The 25,545-nt window shown below is 43.4% G+C and overlaps 1 protein-coding gene across 3 annotated transcripts in view; it reads right to left on the bottom strand.

Moving 5' to 3' along the window:
- Positions 1–25,545, bottom strand: part of GRIA3 (glutamate ionotropic receptor AMPA type subunit 3) — a 146,137-nt gene that overhangs the window by 12,068 nt on the left and 108,524 nt on the right. For 2 of the 3 annotated variants that reach the window (XR_009726233.1, XM_061358092.1), the window contains exons 12-14: positions 22,979–23,177; positions 8,479–8,726; positions 7,803–7,917 (exon numbers count right to left, since the gene is read on the bottom strand). Coding sequence is in view for 2 of the 3 variants with exons in the window: in XM_061358092.1 (XP_061214076.1) it covers positions 7,803–7,917; positions 8,479–8,726; positions 22,979–23,177 (562 nt within the window). In the remaining variant the exon portion in view is untranslated. The remainder of the gene's footprint in view (positions 1–7,802; positions 7,918–8,478; positions 8,727–22,978; positions 23,178–25,545) is intronic. The other variant, XM_061358093.1, reaches the window with a different exon arrangement.

Below are 25,545 nucleotides of genomic sequence, written 5' to 3'. Positions count from 1 at the left end.
GTCAGATCTTGTTACTGAAATAGCTTCTGACGATACAAAACCTGCGGGTGAATGCATTGTCCAAGAGCTCCTCTTTCTGAGCTCAGATCTATCTGCCTGTCATAATTTACCAATTTATCAGTGTCTCCGTGCCACAGTTCCATGTTTTGCTACGCACCCATGCGTGAGGGAGGGAAAGATTTCAGATGGAAATGGGCATATCATTAAAACCCACTATGTTTGTTTAAAGATTACAACTATGTGGTACTTCAAGCAGGAGCCCTGAAAATAAAAGTAGAAAACCATACAGTCACTCACTATTCCTATTTGTTGCCTTCTGTCTCAGAAAGTGATCTCCTGTGTTTTGCACTGTACATTTAATATGGAATTCATGGAAAAAGCATTTCTTCTTTAAGAAATGAACACCTGGTTGCTTTTTGCTTCCACTTCAGACCTGCATCATTTTTTTGCTGCTCGGTGCTACCAGCAGTTGCACATCTATAAGATTTAACATTTGAGGGATTGAAATGCTTTATGGGCTTGCAGAGGAAGGGATCAAAGCGGAAGCTATCTCTTTTGAAAAGACAAAGATCTTTCAAAATTAGAAGATTAAAACTCAGTGCCCCAAGCTCCATATATCCCCAGGCACTAAGAAACACACTGCATGCTGATGGCTGGCGTAGTGCTCGGAGGCATTGGGCACAGCGATAAATCCCGCGGCAGAAGGATGTTGTTTTTCCTCAGCAGCAGAGCCAGAAGAGGTTCCTACTGCTGATGGCACCGAGGCTGTGGGTGCCAGTGAGCAGCACCCCAGGACTGCAGCTTCCTGCTGCCAGCACTCATCTGGGGCCAACCCACAGCTGGGCAAGGATGCACCTTCAGGAGGTCGCTGCACGTTTTGCCTCTTCTGTGCATTTTGGTACTGTCACGGGATGACAAAATGTTCTCTATGAAACAGCACACAAAGTAGTTTTTAGCATTTCTTTACACTGTGGTACTGCCACAACAGAGCCCGCAGCTATGGGAGATGGAGACAGGCAGTGGCTTCTCCTGCAGCACGACATGGGGTGTCAGCCAGTGAGGACTGCTTCTGTTCAGAGGGCCTTAGTGACTCCTGCACAGGCACACTGCTCGCAGTTTGGCTCTGATGGCAAATGCCTGCAAACCAGAGGCTTTGCAAAGGGTGCTGAACATAGCACAGCCATTTCAGCACTAGCCGAATGATCTGTCAGGATGTTCTTTTAGTTACTGCTGAGTAATTAGTACCTGCAAGAGTTCTTCGTAACTGAAATTTGTTCTTGTCTTCATGTGTTTTCCATAAACAGTGTTTAAGAAACACTGAACTGGCCAAAAGAACTCCATTTTTTCAAGGCAGGCTGGAGCAATCATTGTATCCCTGTGGGATCTGTGGGTTTTTTGCTTGTAGTAACTTGGTATGCACTTTAAATTTCCATGTTTTAACTGGAAGACATACACAGATGCACAATGCCACTGTGATACCCACTCACACTCTGAATACGCCTGCACAGAGCCAGAGGTGTTCCCAGCCGAAACTGCAAGATCCCGCAGAGTTTGCAGCCTGTGTTTGCCAGCAGCGACTGTCTCTAGGAAAGTATATTTACATGTTTCATAAATGTAGCTCAAACAAATTAAACTCTGTACTAACAGTATCGTAATCTAATAGAGATGCCAAGTGCTAATGTAATAATACATGCCTATTGGATTAGGAAATGCAAGCCGTAACAAGTCACTGTAGTTCATTCACAGCAGTGCCTGAGACTGGAGGTACAGATGCGCCGAGGGGGTGGGAGGAAGAACTACCCAAACAGGGAGGCAGAATAAGGTAGGGCAGATGCTTAATATCACGCTCAACCCTACAACATCTGAACTAACAGAGATCTTTACTATCATTGCCTGGATCCTTCTAACCTGGATGGATATGAGCAAGAGACTCAACTTACCTTGTGCGTGGGCTATCCCCCCACCTTCTCTTTCTCTTGACTCTAGACACATCCATTTTCCCCCCCATCTTCTACGATTTATATTCCTGTTGGGATGGCTTCTTCTGCTTCCTGCTCTTGGGCTCCTCAGGCGGGTGCTGCTTACTCCAAAGGCTACACAAGACTCCCAAAGAACAGCTACATCGCTTGCATAAAGCTAGAGGTGTTCGACGCATGATTACAGTGCTTTCTTGAGCTCCCACCAGAGAAGCACAAGTGCCTGCATCTCCAAAGTGAGCTCAATGCTGAAACATCAGAATTACTTTGAAGAAGAAAGGCATTTACTTTTCCCTTTGTATGCAAAGTAACAGCAGCTACCATTAAAGAGGAAACAGCCAAGCCCAGACTCCCAGGGAGATGGTCAAAGGAAGGGACCTGCTCCCACTGCTGGAAGCCCCACTTTGAGCTGCTCGTTTTCCTTTTTCCTTCTCCAGTCCCAAGGAGCTGTGCCCTGGCTTTTCCCACACTGATGCTTACAATGCAGGACAAATGACCCATGGAAACAGCTTATGGATATTAACCATTCAGCACCACAGGTATTATCCAAATGAGTCCAGGAGTCATAAGTCCTTTTCTAAGATTCATTATGGCCATGAAGGCAGGATTAGTACCTCTGCACGAGGCCTGATTCTCCCACAGCTAACACTGCACAAGCACGTTTCCTTGCACACTCAGCTCCACCTTCAACAAGTCAGCGAAGCTAGTTCCCACAATGCTAAAGGTTATGCAGACAAAACAAAGCAGTACCTAATTCTCAGATGCCAGCCCTGACTCTACCAGCCTGGGCAACCTGCTCATCCCAAATTCTCGTTCTGAGTCTCCTAGTTACAATCCCAGGAAAATGCCCTCAAACAGCACAGATATTTCTGCAAACCAGAGCAGGCTGTCTGCCCTTCTTGGCAATGCTCTGAGGTGCTTCAATGAACTCCTAGAGCATTAAGACTTCATTACTGTCACAAAACATACACAGTATTATTTTCTAATATGCTATAAACTAATAGCTGTCAATTAAACAAATACTCTCATGTCTTCCTTTTAAAGTATTCTTTTGCTTTATCACTAACTTGCACAATAAGATAATTTCATATTACTTTCCTAGCTCTGAGCATGAATTAGCTCTGTGCTACTGTCGCTGGCTCTGACCAGCCATTTTATCTTTTTTTCTGGCTCATAACCCAGGCCTATAGAATGTGTGGCAAGTAAATTCATGCTGATTAACATAATTTCAAACAAATTGCTCAAATAAATAGAGTTGCATCTTTTTAAGATAGCCATTTCCTTAGGGAAACTTGGGAAATACTTCCTTGGGAAAATGTTCTCTTTAAAGCAGAGCACATTTGGCAATGGCGCTCTTTAGATGTCAGGTATCATCTAAAGTAATGCAGAACAGATTTCTTCTAAAAATATGCCACTTAAAAAAATTATGCCACAAATGCTGATGGCTGTGCTGAAAATGCATCAAAGCAAAACAGCACAAAGAAATGGAGGAACAAATGCCATCTGCTAATGACCACACTCTCATTTCAGAAGGGCTTGGGAATGTGATGCTTTACGGAGTGTGGCTCTGAGGGCAGAACTCAACTGGCACACTGGAAAAGTAACCCTGTAATTAAAAAGAAACAACTGAGAAATAGAGTAGTATTGCATCACATGTCATTTCAGATGTACTCCAAGAGAGATATCAGCCTAAAAAGGAATATATTAAAGAAAGTCAGTCAAATAATTAGTAAGGAAACTTGGCATGCAAAATTGGCGAGATGGAGCACTCAAATATTCTCCTTCTGTGTTGGTTGTCATTAAATGTTATCGTGAAGGTGTAACAATACAAGAATTGTATCAACAGCAGAACTACAGAAATTTATCTTAGCAGAAAATTGTTCCTATGCAGCTGAATAATTAGTTTCACTTAAGTCACTCAGCCTGCTACCACCGTCTGCATCCCCTTTTGTCTACTGCTTGTTAAATTCCTGTTCAGCCATCACTCAGATAGGATTGTATAATAAACAAAATAATTAGTTTCCAAACTCATAATACACTGTAACATATTTCCTGGAACATGTTTGGGTTTTTTTTAATAACTGCTATTTTGCATTCTCTCACAATTGAGAACTCAGCTTACACGTACCGGAGAATCTGAAGATGGTATAATTTACCCTGAATCCAACAGATGAAACTAAAACCATGCTCATTTAGGAGAACTAAGTGAACACATTCTGATGCATGTACCAGAATGTCTGCACCAGCCAAGTCAGCACACACATATTGACAAGCATCACAGACAAATCATGTATGGATGGAGCACATTCCCTTTTGGACTTCTTAAATAAGGACCAAAGGGTAACTCCGTTCACCAGGGCAGTATCAGCAGCAAGACACTGCAGGGCAGACTGGCACCCTCTGCTCCACACCAGCACTGGCATACACTGGTAGCACTGAAAATGAGACGTGTGTCAGCTTGGGCCTTTAAAACAATAAAACAGCACAATCTTTTTAGTCTTAAAAGTACACATGGAGCTCACAAACATGAGATGCTCACAGGACTAACCTTGCAGTCTGTGTCACCAAACAGATCCCCAAACTTGCAGGAAGTCAATTTGAATACCTTTTCTTTTTCCTGCTACAAAACTCGAAATCCTTGTGAAATCTGAAGTGACTGTTTAATTCTCCACTGGTGATGAAGACACAATAACAAGAGGTGAACTCACAACTTGGAAGCGTTCATCGCCAAGTACAGGTGAACCACATGCTAACCGCAGGGAGGAGGAGCATGGGAAGGCATTTCTGGGTCCTGGGTCCTGCGCAGGACAACACTGGGTACTGAAAGAAGCAAACAGGCTGCACACTTACCTCTGGCTTTCAGCACAAGCTAGAATGTCAGACTGCACAGAGGAATTCAGTTGAAGACACTGGCACCATCAGTTTACAATGGCTCACAGCTACACACACCTCTTTGGCAGTAGGTAGAAAGCAGCTGATTACAGACTCGGGACAGGTGTTTCCCAAGCCTGGGTCTCTACTGGTGAAGCTGAGAGAGGTGTTCTGTCAGCTCAGCCGGTAGAGAGAGCTGCCCCGAGTGAGTAATGGTCCCTGTGCTGCCCTGTGAGACAGGGTGCAAGGTGTACACCTCTACTTGAGGCACCTTCACCACCCCATCCCCAATGATCCCCCCAGCTGCCACCTCCTTTAAGGGTAAAAAAAGAACAATTTTGACATGACTCCTCTGAAATGCTCTATAAATGAAGCCATGCTCATAGAAACAATTAACCAGAGAATGGGATGAGATGATGAGGGCAACTCAGGGTTCTGATAGGAGGAAAGAGAGGAGGGAGAGGTCAGTGATTGTTGGGGCTGTTAGTGCCTGGAGGGCAGCACTAGTGCTCACCTTCTCAGGAGGGCAGCAGGGCCCCTGTGGGGCTGGGGATGCCTGACCTGGGCATTAGTGGCTGTCGATGGGGGTGTGTGTGCTCTGAAAGGCATCTCCCCATCTGCTGCAACACCACAGCATTGCAGCCTGCGGCACTCAGTGCCTACAAAACGCTACCTGGAAAGAAAGCCACCTTCATAACAAAAAACCCCTTTGATTTACATCTCTGGAAAGAACAGCTAACCCCTTGCCTGCCTCCCCTAGTCTAGTCTTCGGTGGGAGGGTTTTTCTGACCCACATTCTCTTCCCTGGGGACTTCTGCCGTGCCCCTGAGAGGCAACGTCTGCAGCTCAAACAAACAAGCAGTCCTTCATCACAGCATGTTATGACAAACTGCAGAAAGACAGTGCTTTGTGATTTATGGATTAAACCAGCAAGGCACACATTGTGTTTGCGCCCCTTCCCTCTTCACTGGATACCAAACCATGCTACCACAGCAGACCTAAATCCGCCCCCTTAACATTACCTGACCAGAACCAAGGGATGGCATTGCTCTTTGTAAAAGGTCTTCCAGCACAAGTAAAAAATAGAATGGCCCTGCCCTAATTGTGACCATTTTAAAATCCTTTTATGTTTTCTGAGGATTGAAAGTGTTAGTTGGCTAGGTTTAATTCAATGAACTCAAAGCAATGGAGCTCATTGAAGCTGCTTTGTACAAAGCGTTTTCTTTCACGGAGGCAGCATGAGACAATGAGGTGCTGGATCTCAGGAGAATGTTAAACATTTAATATACTGGCATGTATAACATTATATATAAATGTTATGTGAAGGATGAGCAGCAGAGCTAGAAAGCATAAAAAGGCTCATGCTCATCTTCAGGCTGCTGCTGAGCACTGCAGACCTCCACTTATTGATCAAACCTGAGTTCGAGAGCTTCTCCTTCCTTTATTATTACACAGTGGTTTGTGCTAACATCAGAGATGAGTAGCTGAGCAATTTGCTACGTAGCCAACTGTAAGCAACTCTTATTAATAGAATGCAGCAGTAATTTGCAGTAATTGTCCGAAACTGCAGTTTACTGAAAATACTGTCATTATTGATTTTGCACCAAAGCTGGAGCATTTTTATAAGACAGATTAGGAGTTACTGTTCCTAAGGAACTGGTTTTACTAGCTGTAGGAGAGTGTCACTATGAAAATTAATCTCAGCGCTTTTCAGTATAACAGGGTATTTGAAATTAATTTACCTGTAATTCCTGCACCCAAGGTGACCAATTGTACCCAACCTATTCTAGCTACAGCTTCTCCGCACCAGGCTAAAGACCACAGAAATTACCAGTGTTAAGGCTGGCAATATGAAAGCACACTGGTTTTGTAATACAGGAGCTCAAGAAAGCAACTTTGAAAGTGTCACTACCCTACAGGCTGCCTGGAAGACTGGGGGAAGCCTGGGCTCAGCACAAAGCAGTGACAGGTTTGCCACTGCTGTCGCTGGAGCTGGGATTTTAATCCATGCCTGTATGAAAAGCACAGCAAACACAGATGCAGTGCTCCTGCACAGGTGTGCGCAGAAGACTCGTCAGTGGTCTACCAAAGGTGACGTGTTAATAGTCTAAGCAAAACTACCAAAGCCTCTTTCCTCGAGATTCATTTCCAGTTCTGTGCATCAACACACTTCCCTGCAGCAAGCAACATACCTTTCAGTTTCACCTACTGCAAGCTCCAGCTCCTTACACTTTACCATCACTGCTACTATTTTACCATTAACAGGTAACTGCCATCTATCTCTGTGTAACATGTCTTGCTACGATTGTCTTTTCTCTCAACCCCACACTACGAATAGATGAGCAGCCACTCTTTCCTTTCCTGAGCTACAGGCCCATACATGCAGCTCTCCTCCAGAGACGAGGCTTCTTCCCAGGACCTCTGGTGGCACCAGTTCAGCCCAGCAAAGCGGCATGGGCTGGTACTGGTTTCCTTGAGCCCTCCCTAACGAAGGAGAAGAAAGCCCTCACCTCCGTGTCCGTGCTGGCAAAAAAAAAGCCTCTCAAAAACCACCCTGCATCACAGCTAAAGCACGGGGAAGGACTGAAGCCTTCTCCTCAGGGCTGAGTATGGCAGCCAGATGTAAATGCCATACTAAGCCTAAGGTTCCTTGTACAGTTACAAGTACTGATTTGCTCTGCGTAGGTCCCACCAAGACTAGACTTTCTATCTGTTAGTTAAATAAGGTTTCCAAGCTTGACCAAGCCTGCTGATGATATTAAATAAGACCGTTTCTTTGAAAGAGCTACTGGCCGAGCAAATGGTTTTTCTTCCCCACCAGAATTATTCAAATGGTTTTAACGTACATTCTTTTTTGTGATTTTTGATTTTTTTTTTTGTCCTTGAGAAGTGAAATAACAGCCTTGCCGATTACTCTTTGCTAAGGTACCCGATTGTGGTGACATTGAGGCTGACCTTGGAGTCACCTCCCCCGCTGCCGCACTCTCCTTTGTCGTACCACCATTTGTTTTTCAATTTGTCCAAGAGGCCTTGCTCATTCAGTTTTAATACTGCCAGGTTAACAGCATTTCTTGAAACGATAAAACATAGCTTGTAAGAAAAAATGCACAAATGCTTAGGAAATCGTAACGTATAAAAAAAGGAGCACAAGAGGACAAATTGGCTAAAATTTCACAGAACGTGGAGCTATCAAAATGTCTGTACAGCAAATACAGGGTTAAATATTGGAAGGTGGCATGGAGGATAACATCTGCTCAAAACTGAAGTGTGCGGGATGGGGAAATCGTCTTTGAGAAAAAAAGTAACAAGAACACCACATCATGCAGTTAACATTCGTCACATATGGCAGGTTAACTCGGCTTTTACCATTTAAATTGAAAAAGCCATTGAACTGTAAAATTAAAACAGCAACAAACAATCAGAGAGGACAACACGAAGAGAACACTAAAAAAAAATGGATGCATTAAATAAACAAAACCGTAATTTACCGTCTTATTTAACTCCATGGAATATTGAAGATTTGAAACTTTAAAGTTACCTCAAAATCCACAAGAAAGAAAATGACAACACAATACATCAGGGTAGGTGGAATACTATAACAACATGGATATTGTTATATTATTCCACCCACCTTAATGCTGAGCCTTTGGGGGTTGCTACACCATAGCCCTTGGAATCCAGGTTGCCGCCAACTTTCATGGTGTCGCAGGGCTTGCGCTGCTCGATGTATTCGTTCATCGTGGACTCCAGCAGGAAGGCAAACTTCCCCTTTGACTTCCGCACCCTCGCCACCCCGTCCGCCGTCGTCTTGGTGAACACGGAAGGCTCGGCTGACTTCATGTACGACCACATCTTCTCGTAGACGGCTATTTTTGACCTCTGGGAGAGATGAAAGGAGGGAAATGGAAGAGCCATGTTGGGATGGGCACAAGGCTGAGCTCCTTGATCTTAGCTCAGCGGTATAATTAACACCCTATACCTGATTGACAAATAAAGAAGTCAAGGTAGCTTGGGGAGAGACACGTTGCCCCTGAACAACGACCAAGCCATAAAATGGTTGGGGAGGGGAAAACATCCCTCAGACATTTATTTTACTAATTGCCATGTAACTGGCAGTCAGAATGAGAAACAGCGTGTGCCCATCCCAGTGCCTCAGTTCCTGCTCTGCGGTGGGTTTAACTGCCTGCATGCTGCTCTGCTACTGAACCAGAGGGAGCTCGTTACATCCTAGCTCATTCATCACAGCCAAGAGATGCAGAAGAAGCCTCTCCTCTCCACAGCAATCCTCAGCACTGGTTTTTGTGCTAACCTGCAGCTAGAAAACACCGACATTTGCTTATTACAAGTTCCCAGCAAGGAGTCCGCTTTTCACAGCAGTGATGGCAGGTCTATGATACAGAAGACCAGGACAGCTCTCATGGCTTCTAAAAGTGATGCCCATATAACAGATACAAATAGTAATTACAAAAGCTTTTATGAAGCAAAACTTTCAAAATTCAGTTTCACATTTTCCTAAGACAAGAAACACAAATATTAGTAATAAGCTGAAGAAAACTTCCTGTTAACTGCATGCATGTCATGTAGATATATCTGTTTTCTCCCATTTTCCTCATTTTGAGACTGAGCCAATCCTAACATCCTCTAGCTCAGCATACGGGTTTTGTAAACCTGGCAATGTTGAGAAATGTGTTACTTCCCCTTCTCCCTCTTCCCAACCAGTAACATTTAAACCGCCCTCAGCTCTTAAAGCCACCTCCAGACTCTTAAGGATTTGTATCCTGGACTACCAGTTAAACTTTTCTGCTTGGTCGACAGAAGGCTGTAATGCCAACTGCCTAAAGTCTAGAAATTCAAAGGATTTATATAAGGCTTTTGGTCCAAGCTGTGGGTATCTGGAATTTATGCCTCCTACTCCTTGCTAGTTTCCTGTCCACAGTTTTCCTTGCAGAATGGGAATGAGGCAGGCAGTAGCTAAATCTAGTTTGAATTTAACTAACTTGTGGCAGAAGACCGTTAATGTCCATCAGCTTGATGATTGAGACACGTTTCCTCCTTATTCTGGACAATTTAATGTGTTTTGAATAATGCAGTGCTTAACAACCAGCCTCCAAACATTGCACCAGGAGTAAGCCCTGCCTTCACCCTTCTTCAGATTAACACGCTCAGCTAGTGTTGCTATGATGGATGGAGAGTAGCACAGAGGGCAAGATTTTATTTTAATTACCCTTCTTGATGAGCTGAAAAACAAGTGAAAATGCAAACCAATTAAAATCAACCCAATCAACAATAGGAAATCAGAGAGACAACAGTGCAGCACAGCTTCGTTAGGAGCTGGCTGGGTGGTGGGTGTGAAAAACAAGCAACAGGGATTTTGACTGAGAGCACTGTTTGGCCAAAGATGGGCTGTACGACTACATTTGTCCAGCATCTGGAGTTAAGAAGTGGTGAGAGAAAGTGGGATATAAATGGGGCCTGAAACGGTCCTTACACTGGTAAAACCCTGTTTTGGTGGGCAGTGTTGTTGCTCACTGCTTCCACCAGCCTTGGGCCATTGGGTTTGGGCAGAGGCAGCTCTGAGTCCCAAGGTACAAATACAGTTTTACTCTATCTCTCAGCAAGCTAAAGTGGTTAGCATTCAAAAACTGTGCATTCATTATCTATGCTTTCGCTTGTTTTCCTCTGCAGACCATGCCTTTAATTATACAGATAAACCAGAATTTCTTTTCATCTCCTAACTCTTACCGGAATGTCTATCTTTAGCAAGTTCTTTCATACCCTTTTCCAGTTGGCCAGACTACCTAAAAGCAATTGCCAATACAACTGTGCATTGTTAATAATAACAGTTATCTGATGAGTGCCAACAGCATGCTCTGGGCTCCAAATGGTCCAAACAAAGCACACTCCCTGCTTCAAGGGCAAAGTGTGAATATCATCATTCATGCTTCAAAAAACCAAATTCCACAACTCAAAACCAGATTTCTTTTCAGCTTTAATAAGCAGCCTAAGCTTTATAGTTTGTTCCCTTCACTTACCTCTTTTGGATGATGTAGCTAATAAAACAGTACATTTCTATGTGATCATTGCCCACCTCATATTCTGCCAAATGGGATTTTCGTTGTATCTTGTTATTATCAAATTAACTGAATGAGTATAGTGGTCTGATCTAGTAGAAGTAAACAAAAATGCAGGCTGGAAATGAACACAGCAGGTATTGACTGGGAAAGGTCAAAATAAGATGCACGGAGTACATGTTGGTTTTGGAGCAGCCAGAGCCTGGCTGGGGGAGTTTGGATGAGGATCCATGGGTGTCCCTGGCGTGGGGACCAGGGAGGCAATGGGCTCTGGCCACTGAGTCCTGCTTGGTCAGGTCTCTGCAGCCATTCCTCTAAATCCATGAGGCCAAAATAATGATTTATGATGAAGCTTCTTAGAGAAAGGGACAGGGGCACCAGAGGAGCTGTGAAACCTGCAAACCTCCTCAGAAATGCTGTATTTTACACCTGCAAAATGACATGAAACAGCTTGACTAAAGATGATCAAAGATGGAATAAGATGAAATGAAAGACAGTATTTTGGGTAAATATTTTCCTTTTTCCAATTTTCCAATTGTCTCCAAAGAAAAAACAGACCAAAAAACCCAGAAGCCCCTAGAAGACTTTCAGAAAAGGAAAATTTCTTTTCTTTCTTAAGTGTAAAGGTGCAAATCCTGTGCTGAAAGAACATTATCACCCATCTGTCCTCCTCTGCAGACATTCCTGCCTGCGAGTCCCTCCAGGAGTCTGACACCTGCAAGAGGGGCCAGACAGGAGCAACCAGAGAGAAAGGATTTACACTCTGAAATAAGGTAAGGTCTGACAGATCTGCTAGAGTTCAGTGGCAGTAAAACATTTTCCCTCTCATTAAAGTGTTACTTCTAAAGAGATATTTGGAAAAAAAGCTTAAAAGCAGAGATTTAAACCAATTCAAAGCCCATAACCGCAGTAACTCCCTATGCTCTGCAACTCCTATTTCATTTCTTTGATATTGCTCTCAAGAAGTCTGCCACACACATTTCCTCAGGATTTCAAGGGGATATTATTATCACTTTTTTTTCTTAAAAGCAACATTTTTAGTGTTTCATCCAGGCCCTGGGACACATTAAAGCGTCTTTTCATTATCGCAGCCTTACTGTAGATATAAATAGAGCTGGCCTTTGCTTTGTTGATAATGCTGGCTTTTTCTTTATGTGGAGATACTTATGCAGAAGTATGAGCCACACACACCTCAGCACCTCCTCATTCTGAGGAGTCACTTCATGTTACTCATTGGTACCTCAATGCACACGGCTTCGGGATAGCAGTGTATTCAGTCTAAAAGAAAGTGCCAATTCAATTAGTCCACAATTTTAACACTGTCTGTCGTTCCCATTCTCCTAGTTTTGGTGTGTGTTTGGCTCCAGTACTGAAATGGAAAACCAAACAAACCCACAACATGCTGCAGCATCAAGAAGCGCAGGTGGGCAGGGTGCGTGTGCAGTAGGCAGCGGGAATGAGGCAGCTTTACCTCTCAGCTGCAGTTATTTCTTCAATCCATTCAACAATAAAACCCCAGCAACGAGGATCCAGCTGAGTGGGACCAGATGCCTTAGGTTCACTTTTGCACATCCCAAACTGCCTACAGATATATTGCACATCTTGGATGATTCCTTGACATTGGTTAAATCCAGCTCTAAAATATCTTTGTGACAAGCCTTCTCCCACTGACCGAATTACCTTTCCCCCTCTGCAGGCAGTTGTCTCACACTTCTGTGAAAGTGACATTGTGTCACCTCCTCCATTACCGGGTAGCAGAGAAGCTGTCCTATTTGAAAGAAACAGCATTTTTCCCTCTCTAGTTACAGTATGTTACAGGGATGCCCTTTGCCTGTTTTAGAATGTTTTGCCATCTCTGCCACTTTCTCTGCAACCTGCAGGTCTTCTTCAAAATGCCCATCTCGTGCACCCTGCTGGGATATTTTATTAAAGTGACCAAAATGCTCCTTTGTTTCTTATAACAGGCACCAGGAAATTAACTCTCAGCAGTCAAGTTCAAAATGATCTTATAGGTGACTGTTGTTGACCATGCAGTCATGAGCCAAACGCACCCAAATCAATTTTACTTTTAAAATTAATTTATGTATCCTCCCTTTACTCTGTATGTTTAAAATTTTAGACTACACTGATCTTAATTTTCTTATCTCTGTCTTCAAAATTAAGTGATAGATAAGCTTAAATAAAAGTGATAAATAAGCTTAAACAAAACAGGGAGGTGAGAAAGAGATAAAGTCCCCCCAGTAATCCAAGAGGTAGGCTATAAGGAACAATATCAGTGTAAGAAATGGAACAGGTGTACTGGAGAGGGAGAAGATCCAGAAGGAAGCCAGCTACAGCTGCCTGGTCTTAGGGCTGTGTCCAGGCTACATAAACTTTAATACACTTTGAAGTTGGCCAGCATACACTGAAATGCAGTAAATCCAACAGGGAAGTGCAGCAAATGGGAGTGAGACAAGTGCAAAGTGGATGGAGCATCCTGACCACAGCATGCACACAAAGGTTGGAAGAGACATCAACAAAGGGCCTAAAGCAGCAAAGGTAACACATTCGTCTGCTACATCAGCCCTGTGATCACTTTACAGCTCTTTAACTAGGGAAATTTATAGCTCTAAGTCAGACAGATGTTGCTGATACAAAACACAAAGGTCTGCACTAAAAACAGTGCAGGTATTTAATCTGCATAATACATGCTGCCTTTATATACTTGCACACCTCACTGATATGAACTTGGGTAGTTAAGTGTGAACCCTAGCTTCATTATCATCACTCACTGTTTTTCTTCCACATGTGCAATTAGCTCTCCTACAGCAACTAATGAATCCGGTAGCCTATGAACCATTAAAAAGCAAGTTATTAGACAGGACTGAAAACATGCCAGAAGACTGCCTTGGTACCACTGCTGGTGCCTGGCCTGGGGATCACTTTGCAGTCCACTGGTTTTAGGAAGCTGCTTTCTTGGACTTTGAATATGGCAAACTGCAATGCAGTGGCTACCACTGTTGCTCTTTTGGGTAAGGCTTTTGACCAGATGCCTTGCTGCCCTGCCACATTGTATCAGCTCTGCCTCCTTGGGAGGAGCTCTGGGCACATGCAGGCTGGTGTAATGATGCTACATTAATAATAAGAACATGATTAATAAGGTTCCTCTCTCTGAGCTTTCCAAGCTTTTTACTAAGAAGGTAAAAATAGCTCTCACAAAGGCCAGAGGGCACCATTAGTCCCCTTTCCCATGTGCAGACATGAAAGTACAGCTGTCATGTACTGGAGGTTATAGGGCAAAGTCTTAACAGATCAATGTCACAGCTTTTAGCCACAGATAACTTGTGATGCCAGCAATTTACTTACCTATATGGACAGAAAAATCAATCCCATCATTACACAAACCTTTTGTTTTTATTACATTCTCGGGAGAAGAAAGTAGGTCAGATACCATGAGCATGCACAGGGCATCTCTCTTTCAGCACAGCCAACCCCCAGATCTACTAGGCTACCCACGGTTCATGAATTGGTGGGATGCTACAGGAAAGCAAGGTTCAAGCATGTGTAAGTAAACTAGCCTGTATATTTGCAGAAATACACAGATCTTTGATAACATAGGCATAAATGTAAAAGAAAAAGTGAACTGGTGAATAATAGTATTTCACAGTCAAGTCTGTGCTGGGAGACACAGTCATGTTAGTTTGTTGTTTAAACTAATGATGCCATAACTTCTACTCTAGAAATGGCACTTTCCCAATTGGGGCAGCTGGGAAACTGAAGATCAGAAGAGCTGAAGGATCAGACCCATGAACCCTGGGCTGTCTGCTTTGCCCTAAGATCCCCTGTGTTCCCTATCAAGATTCAGACAACTCCTATATGGGGGCTGTGGGGACAGTTGCTGTCTTTTGAAGGCAGCCCTCTGAGCCCACGGACAGTGTTTCTTGCCTGACCAGAGCAGGGACAGGAGTCCAGTAGGAGCTCATGGAGTAGGCAGTGCTGGGGAAGGAGGGTCAAGGGCAGCTATGCACAAGGCAGCTGGAAAGCAGCCTGAAAAGAACCCCTCCAGGCTTCAGCAACACTACGGTATTTCCACACCTGACATACACACTGTCCTGATTACAAAAGGAACTTTATCCTATAAAAATAACACAGTATTGAAGGAGTTTTCTTTTGAGACTCAGTTTTGAGATTCACATCATGGTCATTTTGAAAACATGAGCTTTGGCAGCAGGCAGGTAATATGCTGTAGCTGCTTTAACAGGCATCTTTTCTGGAGTGAGCTGGACTAACAGACAAGCAAAGTCACTCTAACTGTAACTGGACATCACTGACATGTCAGTAACAGTCTGAGTAGCACAATGTAAATCAAGATTTTAAAATGTCCTTTTGTCCACAACACTGAACTTCAGACTATGCTTATATTCATCCCCTCACTTTACTGCTGCCATTCATTCCTCCTTGTTGCAATACTGATCAGGAAATTAAAATGAAAGTCTTCACCAAGAGACAAGCTGCCTTTGTAAACCCCCTGTGATCCATGGCCAGAGCCAGAGCCCTAACTGAGGAAGCGCACTGCATGGCTGCATGGGGAGACAGCAGGGGATGGGTACAGGGATCTGCATGGCTGGGCTGTGACATGTGTCTGTCTGTCTGTCTGCCCTGGGAGCAGGAGGCAGCATGCACTCGAGCTGGCTGGAGGGAGCTATAACGTCATCTTCCAGGCTAAGGGGCATCTCCCCAGCAGTGACACACTTAGCAAAGTACTCCTGTCTGCACAGCTGAGCAGCACACCAGCCCTGCTCTGGATTTGGCCTGTCATAAATTAACAGAGAACGGCGTTTCCAGCACATGATCTGAACACTGTCAGGTCGAATGAGTCTGCAGCTCCAGACAGAACAGGCCAGTATACAGGCAATGATGGAGAAATCCCAGTGGGCTGCAAGAGGGGATGTTTCATATTCACATCATCAGAGTTTCTAAATCTTCATGTATTTCCTAATTATGTAAAAATAACAGTAGCAGTGCTGTGAGTAATTTATCAGCACCCATGTATTTTAAAAGAATCCCTAGTAAGGATGTATTAATGTTACAGAGCAGCATTACGTAAAGCAGGAGAGACTTGAAAACCCAGGGTCCTGGCTGTCTTGAGCAATGTCATTATCATTATCACAGAGCTGCTCTCCAAAAAGTAGAGCATTCAAACAGCAAGTGATTTTGCCCCGAGGCGCTCTCTGCTTGCCTCTGTGGTGCAGACACAGTTACAGGGTTAACCCACTGCTGCCTGCTGTGAAAGGCTCTGCCGTGGGCTGCATTCACACACAGTGCCTGATCCGTGCAAACCGGTCACTTCAGCAGCACAGCCAGAAACCCTGTTCTTACAGAGATCAACTGAGCAGCATCAAGACATTGGTGAGCTGGAAAGCCTAAGCCGCAAACACAAGCAGAGCTGATAGCCAAATGCCGTATGTTACTGAAAACAAAGGAGAGATTTATTCAACTATTTGTTATTAAGTGTTAACTGAAAGCTTTGTTAAACCCTAGCTGCCTGCTGAAATTAGTAAAATGGTTCAGCCACCTAAACTCCAGTACCACCCAGCGCTTCCTTTCCAAGGAGGGGATGATGGATGAACTGTTCATTTTAGTTCCTGTAAGGATAACATATTCCTCTCCAATCTATAGGCTTAAAGACATTAGATCACTTCATGGGAAACTATTTCTTTTGTAATTATGTCACATTTGATTTCCTGCTGTCTTTAGCCATGTGACAGAAAGGAGATTCAACAGATTAAGAGAAAGAACCCCCACAAGTAGACCATTTATTATTCATGAAATGGAGAGGCTGTGATCTCTCTGCACGTGTACATCCACCTTTTCAAATGTGCACACACCCCCACCAATATCAAACAGGGAAGGGAGAGGCAACATTTTCCACACTTCCTGTGCTGAAAAACAGTTAAAACCCCAGCACTTTTTCTTATTAATTGCTGCCACATTGTCTATCAAAGATCTATACAGCTCATATTTGAAGCTATCATTTTTCTGTGATGTTCTGATCTTTAAAGTCCCTAAATTCAACCACACTTCAATATTTTTGTCAGGCATTTGTTTTGATGACTGTGTTGTTTTGCTCGATGCCAAGAACACAGAAAGCTTCAAACTGCTAATCACAGTTTTATCCAAAGGCAAAAGCAAAGCGTTTGTATGAATGCTGTGCTAGAAACAAGTCCTTCATCTTCACTAGCAAAATAAATGTTGAAATTAAAAATCAAAGAGTTTAACTACAGATGAAACCCTTCACGCTGCACGCACGGAATTCACTGTGGTGTTTTTAATAGGCTCTAATGATGATCTCAATATCATTTGATTGCACAGAATGCATAAAAATCGCATGGCAGCTATCGGTTCATAATTCAGAGCTTTTCCTTCCTGAGACCACTTGCTGGTAGAATTTATTTCCCTTACCTCTTGTCTTCACACAACCCTATCATCAGAGGAAAGCAATGAGCTCTTTATCTTACAACTGGGTGTAACATGCTAGTGCTTCAGAACGCCTTACAGTCATTATGTCTGCCTCTGTCCCCACTGGCTCTGACTGCCCTGCCACATCCTGCCCCTTCCACGGAGGGATCATAACAGAGTGTCCCCCCTGCACGCTGCCCGCTGGGTGGGATCCAGCAGCGCTCTACCCTTGGAGCCAGGAGGGACTCAGTGGGGTCACTGGTGCTGCTCCAGCCCCAGCTCATGCAGCCCATGACAGAGCACTGCATGAGCAGGAGGGAAGGTTTTAGTTACCCCAAGTGTTTTTTGTGGAGAGCGTTTCAAAATCCTCAAGCTGTATGTTTTAATTCCTGAGGAATTTGGGGTCAATATGTTCATTTGCTCTTTCATTGTTTTTGTCAGGTAAATGTTGATTTTCTGCTTGGGTACTCACCTGTCTGGAGTTTTTTTCTATTCTTTTGAACAAATAGTTTTCTATATTGGCTTTACTTTTGCCAGCTAAACAAGCTGTACTTAAAGGTCCTTCCAAGAGGTACCCCAACAGTCCCCTTACCATATTTAGATGCTTTTTCTGGTACACATTTTCACATCAGAGCACAGTATAGGCAACCAGAGCTGCAGACAGAAATGCAAAGCCTATTGCCAGGGCATCTCATGCTTTTCTGTCTGCTCTTGCTGATCTATCCAGACTTGGTGAAACTAAGAAGATAGAAAAAGGAGGACATCTTACAGACTGTCCCTAGCATGACTTTCTGCATCCTAAAAATTGTAGTAATAGATCATGTTTTATGTATACACAAAGTCCAGAAAGTCCTCACATCTGAACCTGGCTTGGAAAGAACCACTTTTTGAGAAAACTGATGAAGAGGAATTTCAAGTGCTGAATGTGTCCTCAAAGGCATAAAAGAACAGTATCGCCTTCTCACAAAACATTCATTAAGGGCAAAACGCTTGGGTAGACTATTCAAGTGCTACAAGAAGTGAAGCTTTCACACAGAAGGCACAAGGAAAGCATGTGCAGACTCCTTGGTGTCCTCAAGTTAGCTCTAACTCCCATGTGTCCTAAGACTTTAGCCTTAGCTGTGAATTTCATACCGTGGTGCAAAAAAATCCTAAAAATAATATCTATGCTTGAAGGCTGTCAGCCTGTTTTAACACCTCCAGGCACTGAGCCTAAAGTCTGTACCAACAGCAGAAGCAATGTCAGTGTCAAACTCTCTGTCCAATACTTATGAACAACAGTGCCAAGTAGGAGTAATCAACTGTAAGAGCACGAACCATCACGTCCGAAGGATCTTTGGCCTTTCTACTGAAACTTTTAACTAACCTGGCAATTAATACCATTTCCAGGAGAAAAAAATAGGAGCTGACTTCAGAGCAGCAAGTCCTTTCATCTGAGGCACGTGGGAGCCGCAGGATAGCAGGGTCATTTTGTCAAGGATATCCTTGAAACTATTGCTGACAAAAATACAAAGTTGTACGATACAATAAGACCAGGCCTTTGAGGCCTCCTTTTTCCTTAGTTTTAGCTAACAGTGATTAGCTACATTGGTAATGGTGTGACAGGAGTCGCCTTCAATTTTTCACAAAAGAGAGAAGGACCTAATGCAAAATCTTGTTATGTTACCTGCCTCAATATTTCAACCTCTAAAGCCTTGCAACGTCAGATCTATTTTGAGGACACCTTCTGAAATATCAGGTTTTCAGTAGAGTGCACTAGCAGGTCAGCTGTGTTTGTCAATGATCAAACACACACTTTGAAAGTTACTTTACAGAAGCCTCTTAACACAGATACCTGCTATCAACTGAAAGAGACCATCACAAATTCAAGAGCAATTTATATTTCTATGCGTCTAGAAACATGTTCTGCTTCTACTGAAGTTTTAAATACAGCCAAGTTTACATAAGAATTACTAATTGGTTGTAAAGGTCATGCCTTTTGAATATATGCATATTGGAGGTGTAAAATGTATTAGACTGTGCTATTATACTTAGTGCTGAATTTGGATTAAATGGTGTTATATTGATTTGATGAGCTACTCAGATATGCTGAAGCTTTAACTGAATGTATTAGAAGATGTTAATTCTAACAGATACACCCTCACAAGTAGTAGCTTAGTGATTTGAAATTGCTTTCTAGTACAGGCCTCTGCCAGTTTTCAAGAAAGAGAAAGGTATTTTTGAGTCTTTAATCTGAGACTATATGATAATAAATATCTAAGAAGAGGTTCTTCCTTTTCCTTTTCAATATGGATGAGTGCCCTTTGTAAGCCAGAAGGGAACTGATGTAATGTATTGATTGCCATTTAAATGCCTTTATAAGCTCATTAGTGAAAAATGCAAAATGTTTCTGAGCAGAAACAAGCAAGCACCATGAAAATAGAGGAAGGCTCATATGGTTCTTAGATATACATTAGACAAATGCCCTGATGCAGAGACACCAACAAGTGAGAAGTGTGAATAATGCCTGTTGTGAAACATCTATAAAGAATAGGCTCTCTTGTTGTGAGAACAATGTCACACTGACCACGGGCATTGTGCACACTTGAAACTGCAATGGTGTATCTAGGTTACTGACATAGCTGGGATAGCCTCTATCTGGGAGACACTGTGATGTTTAGGGAAACATCCAAGAGTATAAAATAGGTCACTAGCTGGAGTCTGCCCAGGTCTGAAGTGGCTGAAAGTCATCACCATCTGTGCATCTGAAATGAGGTGCTGGTATCAGTCCAGTTCCTAGCAGATAGGTATCCACGCTGTAAAAGAAACCTTCAGAAGCAATCCTGGCTGTAAATGGGGTTGGCAGAAAGGAGCCATGGACTGAAGGCTCTCAAGGAGCTCCTTGTAGCACACAGACAAGATGGTGGGTATTTGGAGCTCATTTACATGTAGTCCCTCTATGATGCCTTAGTGGGCAATTAATTCTTTGCTGTTGTCAGTCTAGTGCCTTTCACTGACCAACAGCAGCCATTAAGATCACTATCTGACTAATATCTTTGAGAAACATTTTAGCTTAACAGCTCTAGGAAATGTCCATACAAGGTTCTTTATGGGATCTTGGAGAGGCTGTCCTGTGCCTCCTGTGTGAAGTCATGCCCCAGCTACAAAGCCTCTACACATATGCTGACCTCTACACATGTGCTCTTGCATCTCTTGGGAAGGTCTCCTTCTCACATGCCACAGCCAGTGGCATGGGCAACTGGTAGAAGTAAAGATTGCACTAACTTGCTCAGGTAGCCATCCCGTCAGTTAGAAGCTTCCTTTCTCACAGGGAGATGATCCTGATCCACTCAGCCAACTGTTACTTAAACTGGTTAAATGCTGGTGGGGAATGGGTTGAAGAGGATATTCCCTTCACAGAGAGAATAAGCATCACACTGTACCAAGGAGAACTCACGGTTTTGACTCAGACCACTATCACTCCCACTGATGCACTAGCAGTGAGACAAGAGCTTACAGGGAGAGAAGTATCCCAAACCACAGAGCAGGCATAGTCTGTGCAGCAGGGCCTCAGAAACCAAGTGTCCTCCAAGAGTTATTTCAAGTTTCAGCCGTCATTACCATCTTACTAAGGAGTTAATAAAGACTGTACAACAAAGTATTTATGTGAACATACACATTTAATCTAAGGCAAAGCTTTTGCCCTTCTCAAATCAACTGAAGAAGACTCTAATTACAACAGTTTCATGGCTGCATCACTCTATTCAAATTAATTACTCTGCAAAAGTTAATACAACTGAAATGATGTTGTGTGTCTTGAGAATACTGAGGAGAGAAAATACCACTTAGGGCCCATTCTCCTTCCCCCTTGGCTCATCACCCAGAGCAGGCATTACGTCCCGCTCCACCACTGCTGGGCTCCGCTCTCCTCCTTCCTCATCTGCCTCCTCTCCCTGCCTGATGGAGCTGCCAGCTCCTGACAGATCCTCCTCATTTACAGCCCTGCTTTCTCCAGCACCAAGAGAGAGTCACAGCTCATCTCAAGACTATTAACAGCACAACAAAGTATTCATGCATTTACTAGACTTTGTATCCTTTCACATGAAACACTCATTCCTTTGATCTCTGGGTGAGAAGGGATTTCCTTGTTATGTCAAACCATTAAGGAAATGAAGATACACCCCCACACAATCCCTCTTTCTGTATTAATGGTAACAAGATATTCAAAATAAGATTTTTTACCCCTAAGAACAGTACAGTGACTGTACACAGCATCAGTGTTTCTAATCAAGCTGTGCTACCTCTTCTGACAGGGCTACTCCACTCTTTTTTTGTGGTGCAAATAGCACTGCCTCAGGCTGATAATTAAACAGAATGCAAATTTTTACACACTCCTCTCACCCTTACAAGGTCAGTGTTTATCTGACAGCATTTTAATATAAACAGGAGCCTTTGCAACACACCAGCTACCACAGTTAATTAAGAATTACCGAGTATCTGTTTTTACAAGAAGTCAGAGTACAAAAGCATTATAGAATACCTTTGATTCACTTCTACCTTTACATCAGACTCATACACACATGTATCTGTGTGTATGAATTTCATGTACTGAAATTTTAAGTAAATTCAAGGATCTCTCACTCAGTATTTATCCAAGGAGCCCTCAGTACCGAATCAGCCGACACCAGCAAGGGTTTTTGTGTCCCCCCTCCCTCACACTTGCACCCAGGCAGTATCTGTGACAGGCAATGATTAGTCCTGCAGCACTGACCACTTTTCTATACAAAAAAAATGTTGGTTTGAATGGCATCTGATTGGCACTGCTGAGAGAGAACCAAGAGCTCCCTGAAAGTGCTGAGCATCTCAGTTTGCCCTTAGAAAGGCAAGAAATAAGAGCTTTTCAGGTCACAGCCTTTTTAGCTAGGTAAAAGTGGTCTGAGGTTGTATTTGGAGTATTTAATGACTCACCAAGCGCTCTGCAGTTCAGCTTGTGGTTTGGCAAGTGAAGAAAGAAAGGATGACCTTAAATAAAAGTGTGTACTCCCCCCTACCCCCAAATATTGCAAACCCAGCATTTCCCTAACCAAGGTGAACACACACCACTGTTCTGGGGTACAAAAGTTTCACCCCTGACACTGGCCCCTGCCATACAGTGAAGACAGAGCAACAGCAACTGCAGCAATCCATGCACATACAGAAATGAACAGCAACACGTGCCTCCTGTCCCCCTTCTCATTCTGGCAAGTGAGCATCGACAGCGGATGGTGCTAATGGCTGCCAGCTGGGCAAACAGAGCAAGTAGGTCAAGAGCATCACTCCTGCAAGAGTTTTCCTTGCTCAATATTGTGAAAATGACTGCAATACTGCTCATCAGACAGAGCTTATGAAACTGGTATTTAAAAAACCCTTCCCATGATAGCAGAGGTCAGGTTTTCCCATCTTGAGATGTTTCATGTTGAACAGAACCACCCATTTTTGATAAATGCCTTTTGATATTTAAAATCTTCACCCAGGCCTGTCCTGATTGCACAAAGCAGCTTTTACCAGAACAGCTATCACAGCTGGGTAAAAAAAAAGGACTCAAACCCATACATTAGGCAGTTACAGTTTAGAAAAGCTCTAATGGAGATTTAACAGACTTACTCTAAAGAACTCTTTGGTTGAGCCTGAATCCAAAGTGCCATATGCTATTTCGGTTTGTTTAGCCAGGTCCTCCGCGCTCTCTATGGGAGAAACCATCCTTTCCACCGTAAGGAAGGCAGCAAGATTAGCAGTGTAGGAAGAGATAATGATGAGAGTGAAGAACCACCAGACTCCTCCGACAATTCGCCCTGAGAGAGATCTATGGAAAAACACACATCATCAAATTGCTGTGAAGACATTCCTTGACAATTTTTTAATTGACTGAAGAGAAATTCACATGCATGACCCTTTAGTCCAGATCCTCCACGTATCTGTGACCAGATGGACTGTGAGCTAGCTCTTTGTAGTCTTCCTCAGGAAAGCAAATTTGGTGTGCACCCGGTCCTACTCAAAGTCTCTCCAGTGTTTCGGTGAAAACAAGGACAGTCAATTACGAAATAATTCATCTGAGCCAACCCCATTGGAGGCATGGAGAGGAAGAAGCTCTCCCGACTTCCATAGATCTTTCCTGGAGAAGTCTTTTGCCAGAAGACTTTTGTCTTCTCTGCTTGCCCAGCCTTCCCCCAAGGCTGGACCCGGCTGCTGTGATATGCCTCTTTTGGGGCTGCCCAGCTCAGGGGACACGAATGTACCTTTTATATAACTAACTCTCAAAATGTAAACTGCAAACAGGAATGTGAGTAAACATGCAAAGGAACAAACCAAAACTGATCCAGTATCTTTCTCTCATCACAACCTAACATGACTGAACCTGCATACTGAAGTGAGGAGAGAGGCTGCTGTGTTTAACGTTTTTGGTTTTTTATTTTAATTACAATGTACCTGTTGCACTGTTCCAAGTCAAGCATGTTCCTGCTTTATAACCACCACAAAAACAGAAAAAAGCAGGAAAAAAGTTAATTGTGTTGCGGTTTTCGTTTTTTAAGTGGATACCATAAGGACTATAAAAAGAGCCTACTTGTAAACATGTAACTACAAAATGTCTGGTGGTCAGGAGGTCCAGATCCTGTCAGTAAGAGCTCTTGACGCTTTACAGCAACTGAACATCAGGCTCAAAGTATCTGTTGAGGGCTGGAGGGTGCCAGTGCCACGGTGCTCAGCTGGGTGGGGAATTTCACTGCCATGTACAGTGCTCGCCCTGCAAACACCACGTGTTGACAGGGATCATTTCAGGAGCCAAGACAAAGCTATTGCCTATTTTCCCTTAAATCTATGATACCATCGCAGGAAGAATCAATCCCAGCACATTAAATCTGTGGAGCCTGTATGCTGTAGTCCTTGGTTTGTGTGAAGGGAAGAAATAGAAAGCAAGAAAACTTACCTGTTCACTTGTTTCCTTCAAGCCCCTCAGTGCCATCCCCAGACAGTGGGTACAAGTTGTCCTACCAACTGATGGAGATAGAAAAAAAGCGAGTCTCCCACATGGGGGATTAGCTGGGAAACTGCCTGGTCTTGGCCAGAGCCTGAGATTGCCTCGGCCATTGAAAAAATACCATTAAATTATGAAAGCAGAAACTAAAAACCAAATCCATCTAAGGTTAAAGAACACACCAACAAAAAAATATTGCCAACACAGTAAAAACAGAGTGATCTGGAATAGGTGAGAAGAATGTGGAGAAACAAACTAAGAGGTGAAGCTCTGCTATTCTTCATTCTCCTCTGCCCAAGAAATGGAAGCAACAGCTCCCTGTGAGCAGGCAGATGCAGGCTGGTTTCTATTTATAACAGCACCAGAGCAGTTACACCCAGGGACCACTGCATCAAGTCTGTGCCAATGGGCAAAGTGGTTCAAGTGGCTACTCAGCTCAGGGAAGCTTGAAGAGTGAAGCATCACCTCTGTGTCCATCAGGAAACAATGGTTTTTGAGGTGTGAACCTCTGAAAGACATCACCATCACTCTGGCTGCATGCGCTTCCCAAGGGCAGGACGACATCCACCAGATCACCAATGAGTGGAGAAGGCTTCCCTGCCTTTCTTGGGGGGCTTCCAAGAGTATAAAAGGCTTCCAAGTTTCAGCCTTGGCTCCACTGCTGCTCTGCTGATCACTAACAGAAGGCTACTAAGTAGCTGCAAAGGTTAAGTTGTAGAAATAGAAATCCAGAATAATTCAGCGAGTCAAAGAATCTCTCTACCTTGTTCTATGTTCTTTGCAGGTATCAAGTGAATTTCTTGGGATGTTAGATGGTTAAAGGCCTTTCTGGGCAGCTTCCTTAATCAGCTTGGGTAAGCTTTAGCTACTTTGTACAACTCGGTATCCTAAACACTGAACCAGCCTCTTACATAGGCTAATATAATTTTAGCCAGCTACAAAGCAGTGCCTTCTGAACTCGTCGTGTGAGGCTCCCTTTGGAGTTGGTGGATAAAAAGAGATTTATCTCACTTGCTGTAATGTGGGGTAAGTCTCAAGGTGCCCATCTGTCTTAGGACTTTGGAGAGAACTGAGACGCCTAACTAAAACACAGCCTATTGCTTTTAGATGGCAATGTCAGGTGAAATACACCTCCCTTTTGTTCACTCCTCCACTACATACTTTCTATTTTCATCGAAGACCCAGTGTTGAATTCCTC

The sequence above is a fragment of the Neopsephotus bourkii genome, unplaced genomic scaffold, assembly GCF_033783945.1.
Source record: "Neopsephotus bourkii isolate Nb327-2 ecotype Australia unplaced genomic scaffold, CSIRO-AGI_Nbou_v1 NB_936, whole genome shotgun sequence".
In the NCBI taxonomy this organism is placed as follows: domain Eukaryota; kingdom Metazoa; phylum Chordata; class Aves; order Psittaciformes; family Psittacidae; genus Neopsephotus; species Neopsephotus bourkii.
Note: the sequence above shows the minus strand (reverse complement) of the source record. Positions and strands in the feature narration are given on the sequence as shown.